The sequence below is a fragment of the Crocodylus siamensis genome, chromosome 8 (assembly GCF_052110815.1).
Source record: "Crocodylus siamensis isolate JL-2025a chromosome 8, ASM5211081v1, whole genome shotgun sequence".
NCBI classification, from domain to species: domain Eukaryota; kingdom Metazoa; phylum Chordata; order Crocodylia; family Crocodylidae; genus Crocodylus; species Crocodylus siamensis.
The window spans coordinates 39352677-39376375 of NC_143402.1; the positions used below are offsets into that span (position 1 = coordinate 39352677).

At 49.3% G+C, this 23699-nt stretch overlaps 2 protein-coding genes across 7 annotated transcripts in view; both read right to left on the reverse strand.

The window, feature by feature from the left end:
- Window positions 1-3300: 3300 nt before the first annotated feature.
- Window positions 3301-13421, reverse strand: SLC25A53 (solute carrier family 25 member 53). Of its 6 annotated transcripts, none has more exons than XM_090059270.1 (4): window positions 11692-13421; window positions 11420-11532; window positions 8497-8585; window positions 3301-4738 (listed from the first exon to the last, which is right to left on the reverse strand). In XM_090059270.1, exon 4 carries the CDS (start codon window positions 4713-4715, stop codon window positions 3807-3809), a length of 909 nt encoding a protein of 302 aa, XP_089915396.1. In that variant the 5' UTR covers window positions 4716-4738; window positions 8497-8585; window positions 11420-11532; window positions 11692-13421; the 3' UTR covers window positions 3301-3806. The 6 variants fall into 6 exon arrangements, with proteins under 6 accessions (XP_089915396.1, XP_089915398.1, XP_089915395.1 ...); XM_090059272.1 differs by having other exon boundaries at window positions 10594-11532; XM_090059269.1 differs by having other exon boundaries at window positions 10486-11532.
- A 120-nt stretch (window positions 13422-13541) lies between these two features.
- PRPS1 (phosphoribosyl pyrophosphate synthetase 1) overlaps window positions 13542-23699 on the reverse strand; it is a 28380-nt gene continuing 18222 nt past the window's right edge. The window contains exon 7 of the mRNA XM_090059266.1: window positions 13542-15796. Within this exon, the coding sequence (XP_089915392.1) occupies window positions 15704-15796 (93 nt within the window). The 3' untranslated portion in view covers window positions 13542-15703. The remainder of the gene's footprint in view (window positions 15797-23699) is intronic.

The following is a 23699-nucleotide window of genomic DNA, read 5'->3' on the forward strand; positions in this document are numbered from 1 at the left end:
TGCTGCACAATGCCAGCCTTAGTGGTGGGCTATGTGTGTGTCCGCCTTGGGCACCGTAATCGGAGAGTGCCACACACACATGCACGCACATGCATATGCACATGTGCACACACATGTAAGCTGCCTGTTCACAGCAGTACTTTCCACCCACCCCACCCTGCCCTGCTCTATCCTTGCCCCAGGCAGGAAGAGCAGTGCTCAGCCCAACGTGTCCCTTGCTTCCAGATGCTGCTCAGGAGCTGGGCTGGGCACATGCAGGTGGCAGCAGCAGTGCCTGCCTACTCACCTGCCTGGCATCTCTGCTGGACTGTGCCCTGCACCCCTGTAATTCTAGGACTTTTGTCTGAATTCTCAACTGGCTGGGATGCCAGGATGGCCTATGAAAAATGGGACTGTCCCAGCCAAATCAGGACCTATGGTCATCCTACCCATGGTTGCTCTCAATCACAGAAATCTCCTCCTAGAACAGGGGTGGGCAAAATGCGGCCTGTGGGCCAGACATGACCCATCAGGCCATTCTATCCAGCCCGCGGGGCCCCTAAAAAATTTAGAAAATTAATATTTATCTGTCCCTGGCTGCCTGACATGCGGCCCTCAATGGCTTGCCAAAACTCAGTAAGCAGCCCTCCGCCCAAAATAATTGCCCACCTTTGTCCTAGAACATGCCAGGGACCTGGTATCAATATATCCTGATGTCACTGCAGTTTTGACTTAAAAGAAGGAGGAGCCGAGTAGAATTATCATAAACTCCATGCTTTACTGGCTTGCTTTTGTTCTCTGCTGCTCACTTGATCTGAAGGCACTTAACAGGGACCTGGTGAATATAGACCAAACCCAGCCCTTTAGTTTGTGAAGAGAGACACTGACACTGGCTCTGGAGGCTTCTACTTGAAGAATCTGCTTTGACTCTGATTTCTTTTTTTGGTGAGTTCTCCTTTTCAGTGTGGGATGCTTGGGAAATACAGATTGCTGTGCAAAAATAACAGTATTTTTGCATCCGTGGGAGTGTACTGGGTGTTGTGACAGATGCTTTGCCATCCTGTCTAGTAGCAGGGAGGGATTTAGTTTTCCAGGACTGCATTCCTGCCAGCACCTTCCTGAGAGATTTTGTTCCTTAAAACACACTATCATTGTGCAAGTGAGGAGCATGGCAAACCCCTAATTTATGCAGAAGGGGCACTAGAAGGCAAGATGCTCAGAGGGAAAATCTCTAACAAATAACTGGGGAAGAGGATGCTGTGGCCACTAGGACCATTTGAGGAGGAGGGTTAAGTGGAGTAAATCTAGGTGTGAAGTCCAGGCCTTAAAACTCTCCTTGACTTCAGTGGGGCCAGATTTCACCAAAGGAGTCTAAGCCACTGCTTCTTAGGAAGGTCAGCCTGAGACACCTCCACCTGCCTCACCGCTTACCTCAAAGCAGGCTACTTCCCCCACCTCCTCTGGCTGCTGAACTGTGTTGCTGAGCTCTGCAACCTTAGCATATATCCTCTTGGCTAAAGGGATAGCTCTTCTCCATCCTTCAGCAACCAGGCTAACTGGAGGCCTTGCACACAAAATCCCAGGGCAGGTTTGGGCTCTTAATACTTGGCTCAGGTGGATGCTTAACAAGTAATGGAGACACCTTAAGAGAGGTAAGCTGGCCTACAAGCCACAACTCAGGGGTGGGCAACATTTTTGGGTGGAGGGCTGCTTACCCAGTTTTGGCAGGCTTTCAAGGGCCACATGGGTAACCCTGCCCCTTGACAGGTGCCCCGCCCACTGGTCACCACGTTGGAACCAATGTCCCAAGGCCAGCACTGGTGGGGCCCAAAGTGGAGCACAGGCTGGGAGTGGTCTGTGGAGCCAGGCTAGGCTGCACCATCAGGGAGAGTGGGGAGCTGGCCTGGCTCCATAGAGGCCCTGCTGGCTGGGACCCTGCACTCCTGCCACCCTGCTCTGGGCCCTGCCAGCACTGACACTGGTGCTTCCACTGGCTCCTGTACCTGCTCACTCCCGGTGCCCACCAGCCCCATGGTACAGGCAGGGGGCAGTGCAGAGCCCTGACACCCTGCTTGCCGGCAGGGAAGAAGCTGGTGCTGAGTGTGGGGAAAAGTGGCCCCTCGCCCATGGCCAGCGCTCCTCGCTGCAGGCACTCGCAGCCCACGCAGGGCTGTCTGGAGCAGGCGCAGGCAGCCCCACACGGGCTGCAAGTGGCTACAGTGTGGGGTGTTGGCCACGGAGGGAGGGACTGCTTTTCCCCATGCTCAGCACCAGCTTGTAACCCAGCCCCGCTGCCAGCTTGGGCTCCATGCCAGCTCTGGACTCGGCCATCGGCGGCAGCAGCTGTGGCCCCCCTGGGCAGCGTTGGCTGCTGCTGCCCACCCGGAGCTGGTGTGCTGGGCAGCCCAGAGTGGCAGTGGCAAACACTGCCTGGTGCAGCAAGCGGGTGGGGGACACAGCTGCTGTCGCCATGTGCAGCCCTGACAGGCAAGCCCAGAGCCAGCGTGGGGCCCAGGCTGGCAGTGGGGCTGGGTTATAAGGTGGTGCTGAGCGCTGGGTGTGGGGGGAAAGAGGGGAGCGGCCCCTTGCCTGCCCCGTGCACGGGGCTGTCTAGAGCAGGTACAGACAGCCCCACATGGGCAGCGAGTAGCTGCAGTGCAGAGCGCCGGCCACAGGGCGGGTGAGGGGCCACTTTTTCCCCCCTGTACTCAGCTTTTCCCTGGGCCACTTTTCCCCAAGCTCCTTCCCTGCTTGGGGTCCTTCCCTGCCCTTCCCCCTTTACCTGCGGTTCCAGCGCGGGGTAGCCATGTGGTTCCAAGCCCCTCCTGGGGCTTCCGGCTCGGGGAGCGGGACCAGGCAGGCCCTGCTGTTGTGGGAGCCCGCTAGGCTGCACTTGGTTTTTGTCAAAAAATCACAGGAAGGGGAGATAAATATAAATTTTCCAAATTTTTTAGGGGCCCTACGGGCTGGGCAGAATAGCCTTGTGGGCTGGATCTGGCCCACGGACCATATTTTGCCCACCCCTGGTTTAACTGATGGCTGAGGGTGGTCACACCACAGCTTGCCAGCCACAAAAGGCTCCCAGGCAGTTTAAATGAGGGTTGTGAGCCATGTGCATCTATCCCCACAACAGCAATTGCCAAACTTGCATCCTGTCCTCCCATGGCAGCAACTTATCTTGCATGCACTGTCCTCACCCAGATCTATCATATGTGTGGCTCTCAGGTGTGTGACAGTTATAGCATATGGCTTGAAGGATTAGGACATCTGGCCAATCCAGATTCAGGTCTTACAATAATTAAGATTTCTGCACTCTGCACCCACAGGTCTCAAAGCAGTTTATTTGGGAAAAACCATTACCCCCATGTTTTACAAATAGGGAAACCAAGGCATGGAGAGGTCAGATGCTTAGTTTGAGGTTATACAGATTCAGTAGCACAACTGGGGACAAACCAGCAGTCACTTGCCTCTGTCCTATATTCTGACTGCTAGACCACAGCCAGCTCAGGGAGAATTTGCTGAAGCTGGGCTGTAAGCAGCTTGAGTGGTTTGCTCAATTTGACTACAGCCCGTAAAACACTCATGGGCTGGGCTACTGCTGAACAAGCCACCTTCAGACTGGTTAGAGCAGTAGTTTTCTTTGAGCTTCTCCTTGGTGGTACTGACAGTGTGACCTTTCCCTCATCAGCTGAAAGTTAAGTTTGTAAGTTAAAAGGTTTTATTGACTGCAACTTTCCGGGCTTCTTTGCAAACAGGCTGATGTCAGCCAGGTTGAGGCACCAGGCTCTCAGTGCCTGTACAGGGTCTGAGAAATGCTAGGCTTATGACTAGCCTCTCCTGTCACGCCCAGCATTTTCTGTCAGGAAGTCATGGATGGCAGTGGTGATGCCCCATGTTGGACATGCCCGCAGGACAAGCAGGGACCCACCCCGGTACAGAAGGGTTAGCTTCCTCCCACGTGACTGCCAGACAGACTGCATAGACTTCCACAGGCTAAGGACCTCATGCCCCCCAACCTGTGACTGCATGTTGGCAACAAGGACGGTCAGAGGGTACAACATGAGGCTGGTCAAGGTCCCGTTGATACTGCCAGACACCAGGGCAGGCAGCCAGCTTGGCAGGCCTTTGTTGGACAGGCTGTCACGGAGGGGGTCCTTGAAGGAGAAGTACAGGGCGCTACCCAGGCTGTTCCGCAGCAGAACGGGGCCAAGGCCCCGGTAGTAGCCTATAACAAGCCTTTCCTTCAGGCCATAGGAGTTGAATTCCTGCAGAATGCTGCGGGTATTTGGGAACCTGCTGTTTTTCCGTCCATCCTGCAGGATGTTTTGGACCCGTTCAAAGGGATTCAGGACCAAAGCCTCCACTGAGCCAGAGAAGAAGCCTGCTGCCCACCGCTGTGGAAGCATGTAGGACTCGGATGTGTTGCTGGAGAGGAGACTGAGGAAGCTGTCATAGGTGCCAAACATCAGGGTTCCCTGCAGTGTCTTGGACATGAGTGGTGGTAAAATGCCCCGGTAGAGGCAGCAGAGGCCCTCATGGTGCAGCTGGCATACTGCTTTGTGGATGGAGAAAGCATGGATCTGCTGGCGGAAGATAGTCTTGTGGATGGGGAATGTTGCCAGGATGGACAGGAAGCTGGAGAGGGCCCCATGGTGGTAACTCCAGAAGCTGCATTCTTTCTCTACCTCCTTTCCATTCTTGGAGTCTCCACACTGAATCCCAGCTGTCTCTTCCATTCTGGGACCTCCTCTTTTAGCCACTAGGATGAGATAGAAAAAAAACCTAAAATAATTTGTAATGAGGTGATAGGCTGAGGGACCTGAGGTCATTTCCCAGCTGCATAGATGTCACTGTGGCTGATCAGTTTATGCTAAGCTAGAACACTAGCTCACATGAAGGGACAGCCCTTCTCAGACAGGATCCACATCTCAGGCTGTGCTGGAAGAATCTCACCATTGCTCTAGAGGAGGGCTGATGGTCTTTTCTCCACTGTCCAACCTATTTTACCCCAGCTCTCTCACTGGGTGCCCTACTTTGTCCCTGCTCTCCAACAGGAGGGACCCAGATTTTTTATTTATTTATTTACCAGTTCCAGAGACAATTTGATTGCATTCCATATTAGGGACAAAGCTAGAAAAAGGCCAGTTTTGTATGAGTTTTCCCAGCAAGGCTGAACCATGCGCTCTAAGCCCATCACCCACAAACAATCCAAGTGAAGCATCCCCAGAGGTGGCCTCATGGTCCTTTCTATGGAGAACTCAGGTACCCTGATAAAACCTTGCTTTTTGTACACCTATTTTACTGCTGCCCATGAACCCACACTACTTGGCTGTGTACAATCCTTTCCATCTAGACAAGGAGATCCAGTGCAGCAATGAGTTCTGAAGAAAGCCTCTTGTATTGGTTTAAGCAGCCTGTGCTGGTGTTAGAGCAGTGGAAGGACTGACTGTTAATGCACCCAGAAAAAGACAAGCCCCTGAGTTGGCTCACCATGACCTCCAGGAAATTGTAGCCTGGATGCATCTTTCACTGGAGTGTATCCAGTCAGTGTGGGTCTCAACCAAAGCTCATGGAAGTCAGTGGGGGCCTTTCCTTTGACTTCAGTAAGCTTCGTATCAGGCCTATAACTCCTCCCTTCGGATATGACTGTTCACTAGTTTGTGGAGAACATGCGGGGAAAACTGCCCAATGGCTATGGATGGATCCATGACAACAGAGCCATCATGGGGGCTCTGTGTAGGGTTCAGACATGAGATTTGGGTGTGTAGCCTTTCCCAAGCAGCATTCAGGGAGCACTGCATAAGGGGACGAGTCCTTTCCCCTTAGACCGACCCCACTGATTCAGGCATTTGATCAGCACTGATGTATGACCAGTCACTGGGATAGTCAGGAGGGAGCAGGGTCAGTCTGGATGGCTACGGGAGCAGAGGTGGAGATAGGTTGAAAGATGATTTTTCACTTAACTGGAGCTGCCAAAGGTTGTCTTGTTACCTCTGATATTTCTAAACCAGAGGAACAGGACACAACCAGTGTGCACAGCAGAAAGGGGACTCAGGTAGCTCAGTGCCAGTGTTTCTATTTGGACACAGAACAAGTAACTACGTTTTCCAAATAGCTTGGGCTGCTGCACAGTGAAGCTAGAAGATCTGCCTGTGTGTCAAAGTGGGAGCTCCTGAGTTGTGAGATCTCAGAAAAGCCAGCCCCAAAGGGCAGTGCAGAGCACTTGAAAACCTGACCTTCACCATCTGAACAGATCTCAGCATAAATATGAGCCAGCAATGTGAGAGTAGCCGCTAGGGCCAATAAAACTCTGGCATACATCAATTGATGCATCTCCAGTAAAAACAAAGTGATTCTCCCGCATCTAGAGTACTGAGTCCAGTTTTGGGTGCCATACTTCAACAAGGACGTGCTAAAGCTTGAGGGGGTCCAGAGAAGCGCTACCCATATGATCGAAGACTTGCATGGCAAGCCATATGAGGAGATGCTGAAGGATCTCGGACTCTTCAGTCTAAAGAAAAGAAGGCTGAGAGGGGACCTGATTGTGGCTTACCTCTATATCAGAGGGGTACATCAGGGGCTCGGTGAACAACTGTTCACTAGGGTGCCCTGGGGAAAAACTAGAAACAATGGCCACAAACTCTGGGAAGATAGTTTCAGGCTGAAGATTAGGAAAATCTTCTTCACAACTAGGGTGTCCAAACTATGGAACAAGTTTCCCCCAGAGGTGGTGCAATCACTTACCTTAGAGGTTTTCAAAAGAAGACTGGACAGTCACCTGGCTGGGGTCACCTGACCCCAGGTGTCTTTCCTGCTCATGCAGTGGACCTGATGATCCTTCGGTTTCTCTTCCAGCCCTATGAATCTACAAGCTGGGGTCTATAGGTGCAACTGGCTCCTCTCATATCTCCTGACTCTAGGCTCCACTTCCAGGGAGACATGGGCCCTCCCTTTCTTGCCTCCTCTCTCTTTAGCAGGTTTCCAAGGGTCAAACTTACCTTTCAGTTTCATTATTAAAGTGTAAAGCTAAATTCAGCTTTGGCAGAATTAAGCACAACAGATTAGGGTCTGTGGAGTTGTGCTGGTAAACCCACAGAGGTGCTTGGCCTTGGGTCACTAAGTGAACCAGGGATCTTCTTAGGGAAAGGCCATCATCATTTCAGTGCAGGTAAACAGTGCATTTGCCCTAATCTCATCAAAACCTGCAGAAAAACCACAAGGCCTGGAAAAAGCTATATTTCACTTCTTGCTAAGATGAATGGATAGATGGATGGATAGAGTAAGTTCCAGGTCAAACTAGCCAAATCGGTTCCAAATCATATCGATGGCGCAGAACTCAATCGTTCCAAAAACCATATTGATTGAGCAAGCAGAACTCAATCATGCTTAACACCATGTATGGTGCTACAATTTGCAAAAAATTCTCTGTCCTAAACCTATCACCCTAGCACTTCAGATATTTCTGCCAGAATAGCTATCCCACCTCTGCAGACAATACAAGCTGCTAATACAGCTTTGCTGCCTACACTGTCATGTAGACCAGGGCTACGATGCTGAGCTTTTCTCCAGTTGGCTCCAGCAGTGCTAACCTGCAAGCCGGTTAAAGGCTCAGGTATATCCCTCACTACATGTACAGCCCGTTTTCCCTTTACCTTGTTTGTGCCTTGGGACAAAGCTAGGGTCCAACACTCCATTTCTGATTTAGGTGGGATTACACCTCCTCTACAGCAGTGTAAGCAACCTGGCTGGGGAGAGGCAGGTCCTGAGGGAGCTTCCCCCAGGGAGGAAGTTACTACATATGGTCACTTCTGTGCATATGGCCAGGGGTCTGCCTGGGTGCTGCAGGCAGGGTGGATGAGGGCAGACTCCCCCAGGGTCCCTTTTACATAATTAGTGTGGAGCAGCTGACAACAACATCAGTGCCACACTGCTGGCTTCAGCCCACTGGAAAGGCCAGTGTGGTCCCAGGTGACATCAGTGGCTGCCTGCCCCTCTATGTAGTTGGCAGGTGGGGAGGACTACAAACAGGTTACCAACGCAAGGGGTTTGACCAGTCCCTCACATATAAATGCAAATGAGGCCAGCAGGGAGACAAGCCTGCTTTGCTAGGGGGTCCCCTCATATCAGCTACTGCCTTGGGTACCATCATCATGCCCCAGCCAGATCTACTTTCCCACATCCTGAGCTCCATTGCTCTCAGCTGTCATCCAGTTTCCTATCTCTTCTCCCCTGCTGGTGGGGAAGTGCATGGATGCCTTCACACCTCTTCATCTGCCCAAGCCCCCAGGGGTAGGATTGAGGGCACAGCAGGGAAAGCAGCCCACCCCCCTCCAGCACAAGAGCAAAGCTGAGCATGACGAGGTGGGGGAGGATGAGACGGAAGGGAGTGCTCAGTTATAAGTGGTTTTAAAAAATAAGACAAACTTCTCATAAGCAGTAGCTGCTACAATGACTCTAAATCAGGGTCAGAATGATACATGGGTAATAACAGGAGTTAGCATCAAGGGCCAAACTCACCCCTGCTGCCACTCTGCAGTCACTGGAAAGTACCTCAGGTCAGAGCTTGGAACGATGTGAACTTTCCTTTGTGTCCAGCGAAGTTCAGACTAAAGCAAGCAAAAGGCTCTGCTGATAAGCACTTCCTTTATCTGTGGTGAACAGTGCTCAAAGCTTCATGTAGTGCCAGGGGTGGGGAGGATGTCATAGCATAGCACTGAGCATGGAGACTGTTCAAGTATCTTGTGGCTAACCATCATGTTTAAACAGAGCTTTCATGCTAAGCCAATGGGGCCACAAGTCCCTCTTTTTTGGTGGAGGGAGGGACTCCTAATGAGAGGATCCCTAAGTAGGGCTTGAGAAGCATCTTTGCTTTGGACAATCACTGTCAAAATGGCACCTTCTTACTCCATAGTTTTGTTCAGTGAGAATAAGTCAGTAGCTATGCAGAAGGGAGCCCCATATCCCATTCATTGCCGGAATTATTCACCCAGGCCTGCTTGTGAGACCCAAATATGCTGGTACATGTGATGCGTATCCACATGATACAATTCCTCTAGCCCTGCTCCTGTGAATACATATGATAAAATTCACACATGACCAGCCTCACTGAAATGCAGGGGAAGGGGGTCTTTATGGGACTAGAGGCCCGCAGCAAAACCAGCAGGAGACTCTGGGACTGCAAAACTGTACCTGAGGGCAGACTTCAGGGAGCCCTTTCTTCTTAGCCGGCAAGTAACTGTTTTACACAGCTCACTTTGCAACACTGTTATTGCTTATGAAATACAAAAAGGAAAAAGAAAGTAGATTTTGTACCCATGGTAAACTGACTCAGATCTCAGGCAGACAGGCGTGGTGAAGGAGGGGGGATGGACAAAGAAAGGTGTGGCTGGGGGAAACACCTTTTTCATTTGTAGTAAGCTGGGCACATTTGATTGAGAAAATGCTACATGGAGTATGGCTCCACCTAGTGCCATTCTCAGTCACTTCTCAGTGCACAACCTCCTCCCCCCTTTTTTTAAAATGTATTTTGGAAGCGTTTTCACATTCCAGATCAAATTAGCCAGATCAGGTCCAAGTCCTTTTGATTAAACAAAGATCAGTCTTCAAACACCATATGTGATGCTGCAACTGGCCAGTATCCTCCACCCCAGATTTTTCAGCCTGGGGCTTAAGATGCTTCCAAATCCATTGGCAAGCATTCTACATGCAGGCCCAAGCCTGGAGGTTTGGGGTCAGATGTCCCTGGCCAATGGGCACAGGAACAAGCTAGGGAGGAGTCCCCTATTTCCATAGTCAGGGTGTAGGTGAGATCCTCCCACTGGAAACTGGCCAGTGGGAAGCCAACTATGAGGCTGTCATAGGGAGTCCTGTCTGCATTTGGACCAGGGTGCACCCTCCAATACACTTAAATCCATTTTGGCACAGGTTCATCTTAGCTCACAAGAGGCTGAGAAGTGATCTCCTTTTTAAGTAAACTGGAACAGTCACAGCATGGGGAAGGGAGAGTGGGCAAGGGGTAATCCAAGTCAGATGTGTTATTGGTAAATGTGATCTGTTCCTACCCTCATTCTTATTAGGAAGTAAATTAGTCCATAACAAAGACACCAGAATCTTGGCAACCCCTTTTATGACCTCATCTCCAGTCTGGGTGGAAAACAGCCAGCCTACACTAGCAAAAAAAACTACAGGAAGCAACTGTACTCCCTCAGCTGGGCAGGGGCTGTGCTTTGTTCATCTGTGCTCGATTTAGCAATGCATCTCTGCCACCAAAAGAGGAAGCTTGCTCTAGGGGCAGGCAAAGGCTAAGGCACTAGTAGAATTTTTATGTACTAAAGCATAGAGTGGAAAGTGCCAATCAGAAATCAAGGCAGTTTTTCAGGTTTTAAAAGAAGCATCCTGAGGAAGTTTGTATAAAATAAGAGAGCAGGAGAAAGGATGATTTCTTTAAGAAATTAAAAAGAGGAAACCAGGGAGAAACCCCCCGCAATAGAAATACCAGTATTTTACCTTGTTTCTCCTGCAGTAGCAGCACCACCTGCCTTCAGCACTACCTTCCCCCTCACCATCTCTGCTTGCACTTTTATTTCTGTCCTTGCAGACAGGGAGCAATTTTACCTTTTGTCAGTAGCAGTCGCTGAGAAATGGACCAGGCTATCAGGTCGTCTTCCCACAGAGCTTCCCCACCCTGCTGTGAGCTCATTGGCTGCTCTCGCTGCTGTTCACAAAGCCCCATTTAGCCTGGGAGGATGCAGGAGGCTTAGGCTAGGCATTTTGCATCCCTATACTGAGTTATTTCAAAGGCAGACGCAGATGCAACAAGAACAGCTTTGGGCTTGGTATGGACTGAAAACACAGGCAGCCAACATCCCTGCAGGGGCAACATTCAATTGTGATGACTAATGAATATAACTAGGGAAAAAAGAGTCTGAAAAAGGGAGCTGTTTTAGTACTGTGGAGATGCAACAAGTGAGCTTGAAGCTGCAGCTATATCCCTGCAGCACCTGCTGTTGTGCCCCTCCACTCCAAAATGAGACACTAACACAACAAAAAGCTTTAAAATTATCCATTGAATTATAGGATTACTGTATGACTGTTTTATTTACTGGCTGGGGGTAGGGTGTTTGCAGGACAATAAGCCTTTTAATCACCCTGTCAGAAGTGGACATGTGGATTTTGTGCCTGCACACATCTTGTCCTAACAATTTTCCATTTGATATGGAGCTGATTTCTACGGTACAACAAACTACCTATGAACCTAAGCTTCACAGTTCAATATTGCTGCTATCAATAATTTACTGCAATGGAAGCAAAATGCTGACGAGTAAGGCCAATGCAAGAAACCCTGGTTTGAAGTGGGAGGAAGGAAAAAAAAAAAAAATCATTGTCAGCCATTTGAGATTCGAGTTTCATTTGGAATGAGATTGCTGAGGCTCAGACATACCCCTCTAATGGCAATTTCCAGGAATATCCTCTTCTCTTTTCCAGGAAGAGATGGCAAGCATGATTTTTTTGTTTGTTTGCAATCAGACCAGGGTGTTAGCTTTCCTCAGCTCTCTGCAGGTAGAGAGAGTTATTTCACATAGTTATTTCAGGCCTGTGAGATGTAGCATAAACCAACTAACCACTTTGAAGCCTTCCACATAGTGGACAACTGGCAACTTCATTTTCCTTTTTATACCCTGATCTCCTGTCACAATAGCCTTCTGTTCCTACCTCCTATGGTCCAAACCAACTGCTCCTGAATGGCAGGCTTTAGAGTAGGCCAAACTTTTGTTTGTGTTGCACTTCCCCTGGAACTCACTGGCCTCTGGCTGCTTTTCTTGCTCCATTTTGCTAACTGTGGCTGTTTGAAGGTTAGTAAAGCCATCCTGTTGAGTGAACCAGAGTCCAAAATTTTCACTATCAAAAAGAAACACAGAAAGCAAGCAACAGGTTAATGAATGAGGAAACTCAAGCAGTTTACACAAGAGGACAACATAAGTACTGCAGGGCCCTGTTATTTGAGAGTATAAATTCTCTTTCATACATAGAACAGTATTTCACACATTTCATGTTTATTGTGCCCTTCATTTAGTTTTCACTATGTGGTTCCTCTCTCCCCCAACAGCAAAGAGCACCATGTTACCCATGTTTTGAAGAATGTCTTGCATTCAAAAGCTTGTCTAATGCTATCCCAGCTATGCAATTTGTCTAGTAAAAGATGTCACCTGAAGAAATCTTTGCTTTCTCTTGTAGGCATGAGTAAAAGGCAGTTCTGAACATGTTTTTGGCATTACATGCTACTATTGCTAGTCACCACTTCCCTTCCTGCCATCTTTCCAAAACATATTTAGGTATTCTGTTCAGGTAGGTGGTTGGGAAAACTTGGAAGGCCTCTGTTCAGCAAGGAAAGCATGTACATGTAGTCCATTCTGAGAACTGCTTGTGCCAGAAGGAATATGCATCTCATTTACTGATATTGGACAACTTGTATTGTCCTGGTTCCTTAACAGACACACTCAGGAACCAGAACCAGAGTGGGAACCTATATTCATTGCAAGAATTAGCTTTAGTTACTCTATTTAGGATAACCTAGCTGAATAACAGCAACTGCACTGCAACTCAGTGAGTAGGGTGACAGCTGACAAGTTAACTCAAGCTGCTGCATCCTCCCTGTGAAACTAAGAAATGCATGGCTTCAAGCACTGGCTCCTTCCTTCCCCATTCAAGCTAAGTATGTGGACATGAATCTGACTGGGGGCAAGTTTTAGCTCAAGCTAACATGAAGCCCTTCTAGCAGATGCAAGGGTTCAATGTGCTTTACTCATGGGTACTTCCCTGAAACTCCCAGACTACAGACAGACACACATATATAATATAGATACTGACAGATAAGTCTACTAAGAGTAGACATGCAAGTCAGTATTAAGACATCTGCTCTTATTAGATACCTTTCAACAGTGCTCAGGCCATGTCTAGTCTGCCAGGTCCAGCAAGAGCACAGCTTGAAAAGAGGTATTTTAGATTTCGACAAGAAAACCCCAGGTAATGAACATGAAGTCAATGACATCTGGCTACCATGCAGCCCTGCAGAAGGCTGCTTAATCCACTATAGTAATGCAGTTCATACCCCTAACAGGATGTCAACCCAGTATTTGCCTATTAATTGAAAATTAAACTATTTAATTACAAAGTGCTTATTAAGCAATTCTCTTCAGTGCTACTAATTGTTAAGTTGTACCCATGAACAGTGAAACAGGTCTTCACAGAAGTGTGCCTGCTGTCAGTGGGAAGAACTGGAGCAGTTAAAGTGTGGAAAGCCTTTGAAAAAAATCTTTCATTGAAACCTAGACTTCTGAAGTAAAGGATCAGCTTTGATATGAGGGTCAGGCAGGCTCTCTTCTCTCCTCAAGCAGAGAAGCAAAGTCTTAAAAGTCTTTGAACAATTTAGAATTCAATTATTATAGAGAAGTCATGTTTTTCACAAACTGGTGAGTAAACAAGCTCAAAAGGAACAGTGCACACAGCAACACAATGGTGTTGCATGTTTCAAAAACATTTACAGATTACAAGCACATCTGTGATTCTTTTTTAAATAAAAGTTTAATTCCTTCATTGAGGTCTTAGTTTAACACAAATGCTGCAGAAAATCCTCACACCGCTGCCTTGATGTTCTTGCTCTTGGCTTCTGCTCATGATGCATTGGGCAGGGCAGAAGCAGGGCTCCGAAGCAGGAGGTAGGAGTCCTGAATGGACCCTCAGTGGAGCTCAGTGCAGGATGCAAAGCAAAGAAGCAAACATACACTTTCCAGACAAACATAGACTTTGGATACAAAACAAACCCTATGATGGGATAGAAGTGTTATGTAGCCACAGGACAAAAGTTCTAGGAAGGGAGAGGGGGAAGTCTTAATTAAAAAGGCACAATACCTAATGCCTAGGAGGACTACCCCAAATCCAGACACCTGGATTGTTCAGGTAGCTCCAATTATCTACCACCCTTCAATCTCTTATAACACCTTGGCTGGAGAGTCAAACAACTTCAAAAGCCTCCTCCTTCTTTTCCCAAAGTAGGTTGAGATTGTTTATAAAACCAAAATGCATACAGAAAACAGCTTAGCCTGCTACCCAGTAAAAGTCCAGAAAAGACTGATTTAGACATTTATCTTAGAATTGTCTGGTATAACTATTATGCACTTAAGTTGTGGGTAATACCAGCTCTACAGATAGGAGCCACAACCAGCTCTGGGTTTGACAGCTTCATTTCTTTCTTGAGGCCTGTTGCTACCTCTGATTGGGGTTAGATGTGGTACTGGGAAAACTTCAATAAATAAAGCCACAGACGGAACAAGCCACTCCTGACCTATTACTATCAAGCACTTCACACGAACAGCTGACTTGGATCCATCCTTTGGCTCTCTCTGAAATTTCACAACCTCCCCATTAACCATCATTCCCAAGGTTCCTTGCAGAGATGGAAGATTCTGGTATCAGCCATGGAAAAATATTAAAGAGGCCAACAACAACAACCCCCCCCCCCAACAAAACAAAACAAAACAAAACACATGCAGTCAAAATACAGTCAATAACTTAGTGGTAAAATGACTTAGACTTAACCTTCAGAGATTAAGATGCCTGAAAACAAAGTTTACAAGGAAGTAATAAGGTCACCCCATATCAATCTATTCAGCAGGCACATGCTGCAAGAAACAAGCAGGCCAATAAAAGGTCAGAAAGGCTAGCCTTACTAGGGTACCAGCAGAGGAGAGAAGTGGGGCCCGTCTATACAGCAAAATGGAGTTGTGACTGTTGCACATGCTAGTGCACCCTTGCTAGCTTCAAGTAACATGGGAACAATAGCAGCCATGGCAGCCCAGATTGGGTCAGGTGCTAGCAGGAACAACATGTACTCTAGAGTACATGCTGGTTACAAATGGAAGGTGAAGAACTGTGCTGCCATACCTCCACTGATATCATTAGCCATATTAGCTAGATAAAGAAAGCACAGGTATGCTAGAGTATGCTATAGCTCATCATAATTTTGCTGTTCAAACACCCTAAAAGGACATCATGTTTCTTCTCTACTGCAAGGGCACAAATATGTGGTCTCCTTCCAGGAGAGGAAGCTGATGATTGTCCTACCCTTCCATGGTGCTGATCCAGTGCCTCAGCTCTTGTCAGAAACTTGGTCAATGTATAAACCTTACTTATCCCACTTTTCTAAGGGCTTCTGTCAGGTATAGAATAAGTAGCACATGTTCAGCAGTCCCTTGGAATCTTGCTGTAAGTTGCAGATCAGCCTGTTCTTGGGTGTTCTACTTCCCATACAACCCCCCAACAAACAAACAAACAAACAAACAAACAAACAAACCCAAACCAAACAGGTATGCATGCCAGATACACACAAACACAAAACCTCCCCCTCCAAGAAAATTGTGGCAATTGGCCATGGTAGTCCTACTCTCCACAGATCTGCAATGCTGACTCTCACTACTGCTGGAAACTTAAACTGAAAAGTCCACACTTTGGAGGCTGCTGGTGGCAGTCAGAGCATTTTAGATGTGCCTCTCCCAGAGCTGTGATCAGACACAGTAAGACTGATGCGTGCAGAGGAGGAGCTGTGGAGAACCACACTGGAACAAGCAGAGTCTTCTACTGAACTTTATAATAAGCTGAACAACTTTTGCTTTAAAAAAAAAAAAACAACACAAAAAAAAAAACCACACAAGCAGCAGGCAGCATGTCGTTATAAAGGAACATGGCTGAATAGGTAGGAGACAGATTCCCCGTTATGAGTCCTCCTGATGGCCTCTGCAAGGATCATTGAGATGTCAATCACCTGTAAGAGAGAGAAAGGGAGGAAAAAAAACAACCAAGGTCAGTGTCACCTAGTGGAAGACTACACCAAGACCTTAGAGGGTGGCTGAGAAGCCGTAAAGAATCAAGGAATCCATTGCCAAGGTCTACAGCAGCTTGTCACATACAGAAGAACTATTAGTTCCCTTTAAATAAGCAAGCAAGATCAGAATATCACATTGCATATATTGCTGAAAGTTAATTATTCTTGCCACTATGCTCTAGTGCAGGGGTCAGGAACCCCTGGCATGTGTGCTGAGCATGGCACGCAAGGCCATGTTGCTCGGCACACCACCGCAAGCCTGGGGCTCTAAGCAGCTGCTGCCAGCCACAGAGCCCAGGCTGCTGGGAGGCTGCAAGCCCAGCTGCAAGCAGACTGGGCTCTGTGGGCTGGCTGCAGCCAGGAGGCTGCTAACAGCTGCTCCAGGCTCCAGCATGTTGGCACTCTGGCACTGTCTGATATAGACATTGCGGTTTTTTCTGCACTCTGGCCAAAAAACATTACCTACCCCTGCTCTAGTGCCAGAGCAAGAAAAAAAATTCCCAAATGGATGAGCCTGCTGATCCATATTTAGCCTGGTATCCTGCTGTCTGATAGCAGCTAGGTCAGACTCTCTATAGGAATTATAGAACCCCGCAGTAGGTTGCATGGTGTAACATTCCTGCCCAAAGCAGATGTGATCCTGCTCTCTGAGGTCTAATGATAAACTTTGTGGAAGGACACTTAAGTGATAAAAGCTTTGGATACTAAGGTAAGAATGCCTTCTGTGCTTTTTTTAAAACCACTGTCACTAGCTTGAACAACACAAACACACACTCACAATTCATTCACTTGCAGCTCCACCAATACCATATATACTTTTGTCCACTCACAGCACCCCTCTGCTGTCTATATTAGACAAATGAAGCACTCTGATGCGTAAGAATAAATGAACACTGATTTGACATCAGCTGCAGAGAAAGACAGAGGCCATTTTAACCTCCCTAGACACTCCATTACTCACCTAAGGGTGGCTGTTCTTAAGCAGCAAACCTTTAAGAAACAACTTGAAGGAGAAATTGCAGAACAGAAATACTCCAGACTGAATTGTGTTAAGTATGGTTTAAACATAGACTATGGATTCTTACCCAGTTAGCTTGGTGACTCCTTTGTTCCTATGGGATTATTGCTTGATGGTTGCTTCCTCCGACACTGTTCTCCTACCCCCACATCCTGTCTGCCTTTTGTATTTAAACTTCTCCCTCCTCCTTATACGCTGCTTTGTGAACTTCCTCTCACAGCATCTGATCAAGTGAGCTTCAGCCCACAAAAGCTTTTGATCTCTCTATGAGAAAGTCTACAAGGTGCAAATCTACACTGTCTTGTTTGACTACAGACTAATAAGGCTAATTACGTCTCCATTCAGATAAGATTCAGAGGTACTGAAAAGTTTACATCCTTGACCTCTGTGGCGGGCCAATAGGTGGGGCACTCCTGTGCTGAGCCGCCTGCCTCACTGCGCCCTGCCAAACGCCAAGCTCCAAGGGCCTCCCCTGGGGCACCTCACATCTGGCCGACACACTTCCTGGAGTGCACCCATAAGCCTGGGGTACCGGCTGCCACCACCTGGACTCAGCTCTATATCTGGGCCCTGTGCTGCCCAGGATAAACAAGCCCTGTAAACTTTGGGATTTTGGAGTGCTTCTAGTAGGCCTGAAGCTTTCAGCAGCAGCCTCTTGTGTGGAAGGAAAGTAAAATACCTGAGCCCACCTTAGTATGTCTGTTGCTTCTTAAGCACACAGTGAGGCCTGCTAAAATGGACAGGTTTATTGATCAAAGAGCGACAGGGTGGGGAGGAATACCAATAGCAGAATACAGAAAGAAAACCAGCCTTGAGCAAAACTAGGTGGCTTGTCAGCCTTTTGAAACGTGACTAGAGTTCATTAAACTGAGCTTCTAATTAGGTTTCTGGTAAGTAACTCAATGCTGCATCTGGAGTATGAAAGAAAGAGCTCCATGAGTGTGTTTTTAAAATGTCCGCTTTTGCCATTCTTCCTGAAGGGACTCTCTTAAATAGCCCAAACTGACATCAACACCTGGAAGCCGTCAGGGACAGGTGGCATTTGATGCTGGCCAATCAATTTGAAAAACATCACAGTTACCTACTGGAGTGACACAGGCTTAAGCCCCTGCCCCCATGTTGTGAGGCAAGATGCACCCCCTTACCTGAGGTTCCTCACGTAGGCAGCAAGTTGGCTGCCTAGCAACCACATTGCTAGACACAAGAGAGAGAAGGGAAAAAGATAACCCCCAAAGAGAAAGGAAGCTGGAAGGGTTTTCTTTCACAACCGAGTACAAGGGGAGAATGATGTCCCGGGATTTGCTCGAGAAGCATCTATGGATGCACGCCAGCATTTTGGTCGCTTTACTAGCCGCAGCATCGCATTGCAGGCTCATGTTCATCTTGTGGTCAATGATGACCCCCAAGTCTTTTTCTTCTGTAGTGCTAACCAACGTAGCACTGCCGAGCCTATAAGGATGCTGCAGGTTTTTCCTCCCAAGGTGGAGAACCTTGCATTTTTCGGTGTTAAACACCATAAGGTTCTCATCTGCCCATTTGCTGAGCTTGTCCAGGTCAGCCTGGATCACCCGCCTATCTTATGGCATGGATGCTTTGCCCCAAAGTTTGGTGTCATCGGCGAACTTGGCCAGTCCACTCCTAACTCCAATGTCCACATCATTAATGAAGATGTTGAACAATATGGGTCCCAGGACAGAGCCTTGAGGGACCCCACTGGTTACAGGGCACCATGATGAGTGACTGCCATCAATCACAACCCTCTGGGTCGGACCACGGAGCCAATTTCCCAGCCAGCAGATCGTGGTGGAGCCAAGGCCACAACTGGCCAGTTTGGCCAAGAGGTGATCATGGGATACCAGATCAAAAGCTTTTTTGAAGTCAAGATATATGATATCAATCTCTTCTCCCTTGTCCAGGTGATAGGTCACCTGGTCATAGAAGGAAATGAGATTGGTCAAACAAGACCTACCCGCAACAAACCCATGCTGGCTGTCCCTTAGGATGTTAGCCTGGGCCAGTCCCTCAAGGATGGCCTCCTTAATAAACTTTTCTAAGATCTTCCCCAGGATAGAAGTCAGGCTAATGGGCCTGTAGTTAGCCGGATCCACTCTCCTCCCTTTCTTGAAGATGGGCACCACATTGGCCTTCTTCCAGTCTTTAGGCACTACACCAGAGCGCCAGGAGTTTTCAAAGATCCGTGCCAGGGGCTGGGCTATGATGCTCGTCAGCTCAGCCAAAGCAATTTTCTGGTGTTCCTACATACTCGCTCATATCCAAGCTAATTTGTCCCATGCATCTAGTTTGAATGTTCCCCCCCCCCCCCCCCCAGGGCTGTGCAAATTTTTGGGTGCTGATCCGATTCGGAGGAGATTCAGCCTGACTCAGAGGCCAAATCTCTGAATCCAAATCAAACTGGGAAACTAATAAAAAGGTCTGAATAGATTCAGAAAAGATGCAGAGAGCTTTGGATGGTCCCCACTCACCGCCGCAGGGAGCTGGACCTGGATTCTGCACCAGTAAGTTGGGGGGAGGGACCCCCACCAGTTCCTATCCTTTGCCTGCTCCACCAGCCCCACTGAGTGCTCCCTAACCCACACCTGCTCTCCCAGCCACATCAATGATTGCCCCACCAGGTCCCAGCACTTTAAAAAAAAGCCCCGTATTCACTGGCTGCTGCCAGGCTGGGGGGGCCCAATCTCTGCTTCCCCCCCACTGCCCCATGCTGTGTGGGGGCCTTTGCCACAAACCCCCTTATCTCTCATGAGCTCTCTCAGACCCACCAATAGCTGCCCATCTGGCCCCTGCCCCCGTTTCTTTAAAAAAGAAGCCCTGTACCCACCAGCTGCTGTAGCAGCTGTTGGGGCTTCAGGGGGCTCATGGCAGAGCTCCCCCACAGCATGGGGCAGTGGGCATCACCCTCCCCACCGCACCTAGCAGCAGCCAGCGAGTGCAGGGCTTTTTAAAAATGTTTTTAAAAAGAGCCAGGACGCTGGGGCCAGGAGAGCAGGCAGGGGATGGAGGCTCGTGGCAGAGCCCCCTACACAGTGCAGGGCAGAGGGGATCACCCCCGCATCTGGCAGGAGCCGGTGAGTGTGGGGTTTTTTTTGGTTTTTTTGAAGTGCTGGGACTAGGTGGCCAAATCTCCAAATAAGATTCGGCTGAATAGATTCAGGAAAGTGATCTGAATCACCAAAACATATCACTGTCCTCTAAATCAGCCAAATCCGAAGCAAATACTAGCTGCTTTGCACAGGCCTCATTTTTTCTTTTATTGTTAAAGTGAAACTTTCAAACAGCCCCACTTCTTTCTGACCAAAAGGCAGCACAGCAAAAAAAATGAGGTCTCCTTTACAAGGCTCCAATTTCCCCTTGATTAGACAGTCCTTAGAACACTACTTGGCAGTAACTATTTCCATGGACCATTAGCTAACGCAAGCAAAATACCAAACAGAAGACTTAAAACTCCTAGAAGCATCTGGCCATGAGTTAAGTGACTGAGCAATGTCCCACTGGCAGTGATTCACAGATGAGAAGGGAGGAGGAGTTTCCATCTTAAACATTAAAAAAAATTCCAAGGGTTTTTAAAAAAAATCCTTAAAGCTTTTCTAAACGCTAGTGCTGAGAGCAAGGAATTTGTGCCGAGAACAAGTGATCCAGTACCACTCACCATCCCATACCAGGTAAATGTCTCATTCCCTCATGTGTAAAATGGGACTAATGCCAAAGTACTCTCCAGCATCCTTTACTGCTGATGTGTTATTCTGAGCACTCTGGCTCTGCTTCAGGGCTGACTCCATCACCCAGGCTGCTCCTGATGACTAACAGGAAGACCCACAGACATATGCATAAAACATGAGTCAGCATTCTGGTCTCTGTTTTAGTTCATAGTGGTAAAATGCCTTGAACATGTGTTAAGTGCTTGGAAGCTTTAAAGATGACCAGAAAAGAGAACACACGTGTTGAGTTTGTGACCCTTGTCTAAATGCTACTTCAAACCGATTCCAGCTGTCCTTCATATGTTGGGAACAGAAAGTCCTCTCTTGTGTGTTTTACAATGGCCTTTTGACTAGAAGACCGTGGAGATCTACTGTAGGCCGGGGCAGGTAATTACTTCAACTGGGAGCCTGCTTACTGAGGTTTGGCAAGCTGTCAAGGGCCAAATAGGTAGCCCCGCCCCCTGGTTGCCATCTAGTGACTGAAAATCCCTCCAAACCCCTGACCTTTGCCACCAGAAGTCCCTCCCCTTGCCCTAGAAGTACTCCTTTCAGCAAGGGGTTTGGCCATCTCGGAACCAGAAAAATATCAAATCAGATCCTAAAAAGGGAACATCTAAAACATTCATTAATTTGACTGCACAAAATATTTTTGTCCTGATTTTCAGACATTTGTACAGAGGCGATTATATATAATAGCTTAAAATGAAGTCGTACTCTCGTATATTATGGGGGTGGATATAGGTTTGTGGGGGGCTGTGGGTGTGTGGGCATGTCTGTGGAAGGTTGATAGATGTGGGGGGGAGAGGGAGCATCTGGGTGTGTGTGGATATGTGAGGTGCAGGTGGGTATCGGGTTTGTGGGGAGTTGTGTGGGGGGAGGGTGGCTGGGGTGTGAGGGGCCTGTGTGTATGGCAGTGCGATAGGAGGTATGTGTGCATGTGTATGGTGGGGTGTGCATGTGGGACTCACCTCACACAGAGTCCCTCCCTATACCACCCCCACCACACGAGGTACCATGGGAACCACATGGTGCTGGAGCAGTGCTGGGCAGGGAAGCAGGGAAATGGCTGGGGGACCAGGGAGGGAGGCTGTAATTTTTGACAGCATATAAATATTAATTTTCTAAATTTTTTAGGGGCTCCGTGGGCCAGATGAAATAGCCCAGTGCGTCGGATTTGGCCCATGGGCCGGATTTGCCTGCCCCTGCTGTAGGAACAAACCAGGTGTTGAATGTTTCTTTCAACTGTATGACAGGCCATTTAAAGCTCTCACATGTTTAAATCAGGTTGTACTTGTTTTGTAGGTCATCACCAGGGATCCTGGTTTTCCGTTTTTCACTTTTAAAAACAGACAAAACACAGATTTCCCCTTGTAGCAGAGAAATCCAAGGATTCTCCACTTTTGCAAAGAGTTCCTGCAGGCAGGAACAAGCCTGCAAGAGCAGATTGCAGAAAGGGCGGGAAATCCCCAGCCCTACCCAGAGGGGGAGGTAGAGGGGAAAGGGAGAGGCCTGAGCTTCTGAGTCAGCCAAGGCCGGGCTCAGACTCACTCTTTGCCCCTGGATCCTAGAGGTAAGTGGGGCTTGGGGGTTGTGGGGCAGGGCTGGGGCCTAATGGAGCAGGGGGTGCTGCCAGCCCCAGGTGGCACACCACAGCTAGGTGCAGGGCTGGGGGGTGAGGGCAGGGGGCCCCCTGCAGGGGGCTTTGCAGGTAAGCGTTGCGGAGTGCGCATGCCACCCGGTCAGCTGCCCAGGGGAGGGAGAAGCTGGCATGCAGCCAGCTGCACAGCTCCATGGCTGGCTCTGCAGCAGTGGCAAGGTATGGTGGCTGGGGGGGGTGGGGGACTTGCACGCAGCTGCTGCTTACCTATAGGGCTGTGCCAGTGGAGATGGCACCTGTGTACAAAACCCACACTGCCACGGAGCCGTGCCCGGAGCTGCGCGGCCAGCTGCAAGGCCAGGTGGTGGTGGCCAGGCAGCATGCAGCCATCCCCGCCATCATCCTGTGTTGCGCTGTGGCTGCCACCACACTGCCACCATGCAGCCGGCTGCACAGCTCCGGGCATGGCTCCGCAGGGAGGCTTTGTATGCAGCGGCTGTCACCGCTGGCACACAGCGGCCACTGCCACTTAGTTGTGGGGATATGCCAGTGGTGAGAGCCACTGCGTACAAAACCTCCCCGTGCCACTGCAGAGCCATGCCCGGAGCTGTGTGGCTGGCCTCACAGTAGCAATGGTAGTGTGGTGACAGCCATGGCCACTGCGCGGAGCACAATGATGGTGGGGATGGCTGTGTGTGACCTGGCCGCCACTCCACTGCCGCCACCGCCCTGTGGCCATCTGCATACCTCTGGGCACAGCTCTGCAGTGGCATGAGGAGGCATTGTACACAGCGGGCATCTCTGCTGGCACAGCCCTACAGGTAAGCAGCAGTGGCTGCTGCCCCCACAGCCACCACCCCTCGCTGCTACTGCAGAGCTGGCCATGGAGCTGTGCACCTGGCCACATGCCAGCCTCCCCCCTTCCCCTGGGCAGCTGGCTGGATGGCACGTGCACCCCACATTGATTACCTGCAAAGCCCCCTGCAGAGGGGCACCCCTGCCCTCAGCCTCCAGCCCTGCACCTGGCTGCTGTGTGCCACTTGGGGCCAGCAGCACCCCCTGCTCCCTCAGCCCCTGGCCACCTTCCCCCAAGCCCCACTTAACTCTAGGATCCAGGGGCCAAGGGCATGGCTCTGCAGTGGCGGCGCTTGCCCACAAAGCCCCACCCCTCCCACACTGCCATGGACCCGTGCAGCCAGTCACAGGGCATAAGCAGCAATGTAGTGGCAGCTGCTGCATGCAAGCCCCCCTTACTACCCCCCGGCTGGGCAGCACATATGTGGTCCACACATGGTGGTTGCCACTGCACTGCTGCTGCCACGCCCTACGCCACTTGCCCACAAAGCCATGTGGGTGGCCATGGGATGGTAGTGCAGGGTGCAGTGGCAGAGTTGCAGTGGCGGCTTCTGTCTGCGAACCCCTTCAGGTTCGCCGGTGCATGTGTGGCCCGCAGAGTGGCAACCCTGCCCTCACCCCCTGACTCTGCTCCTGGGAGTGGGCACAGGGGCAGGT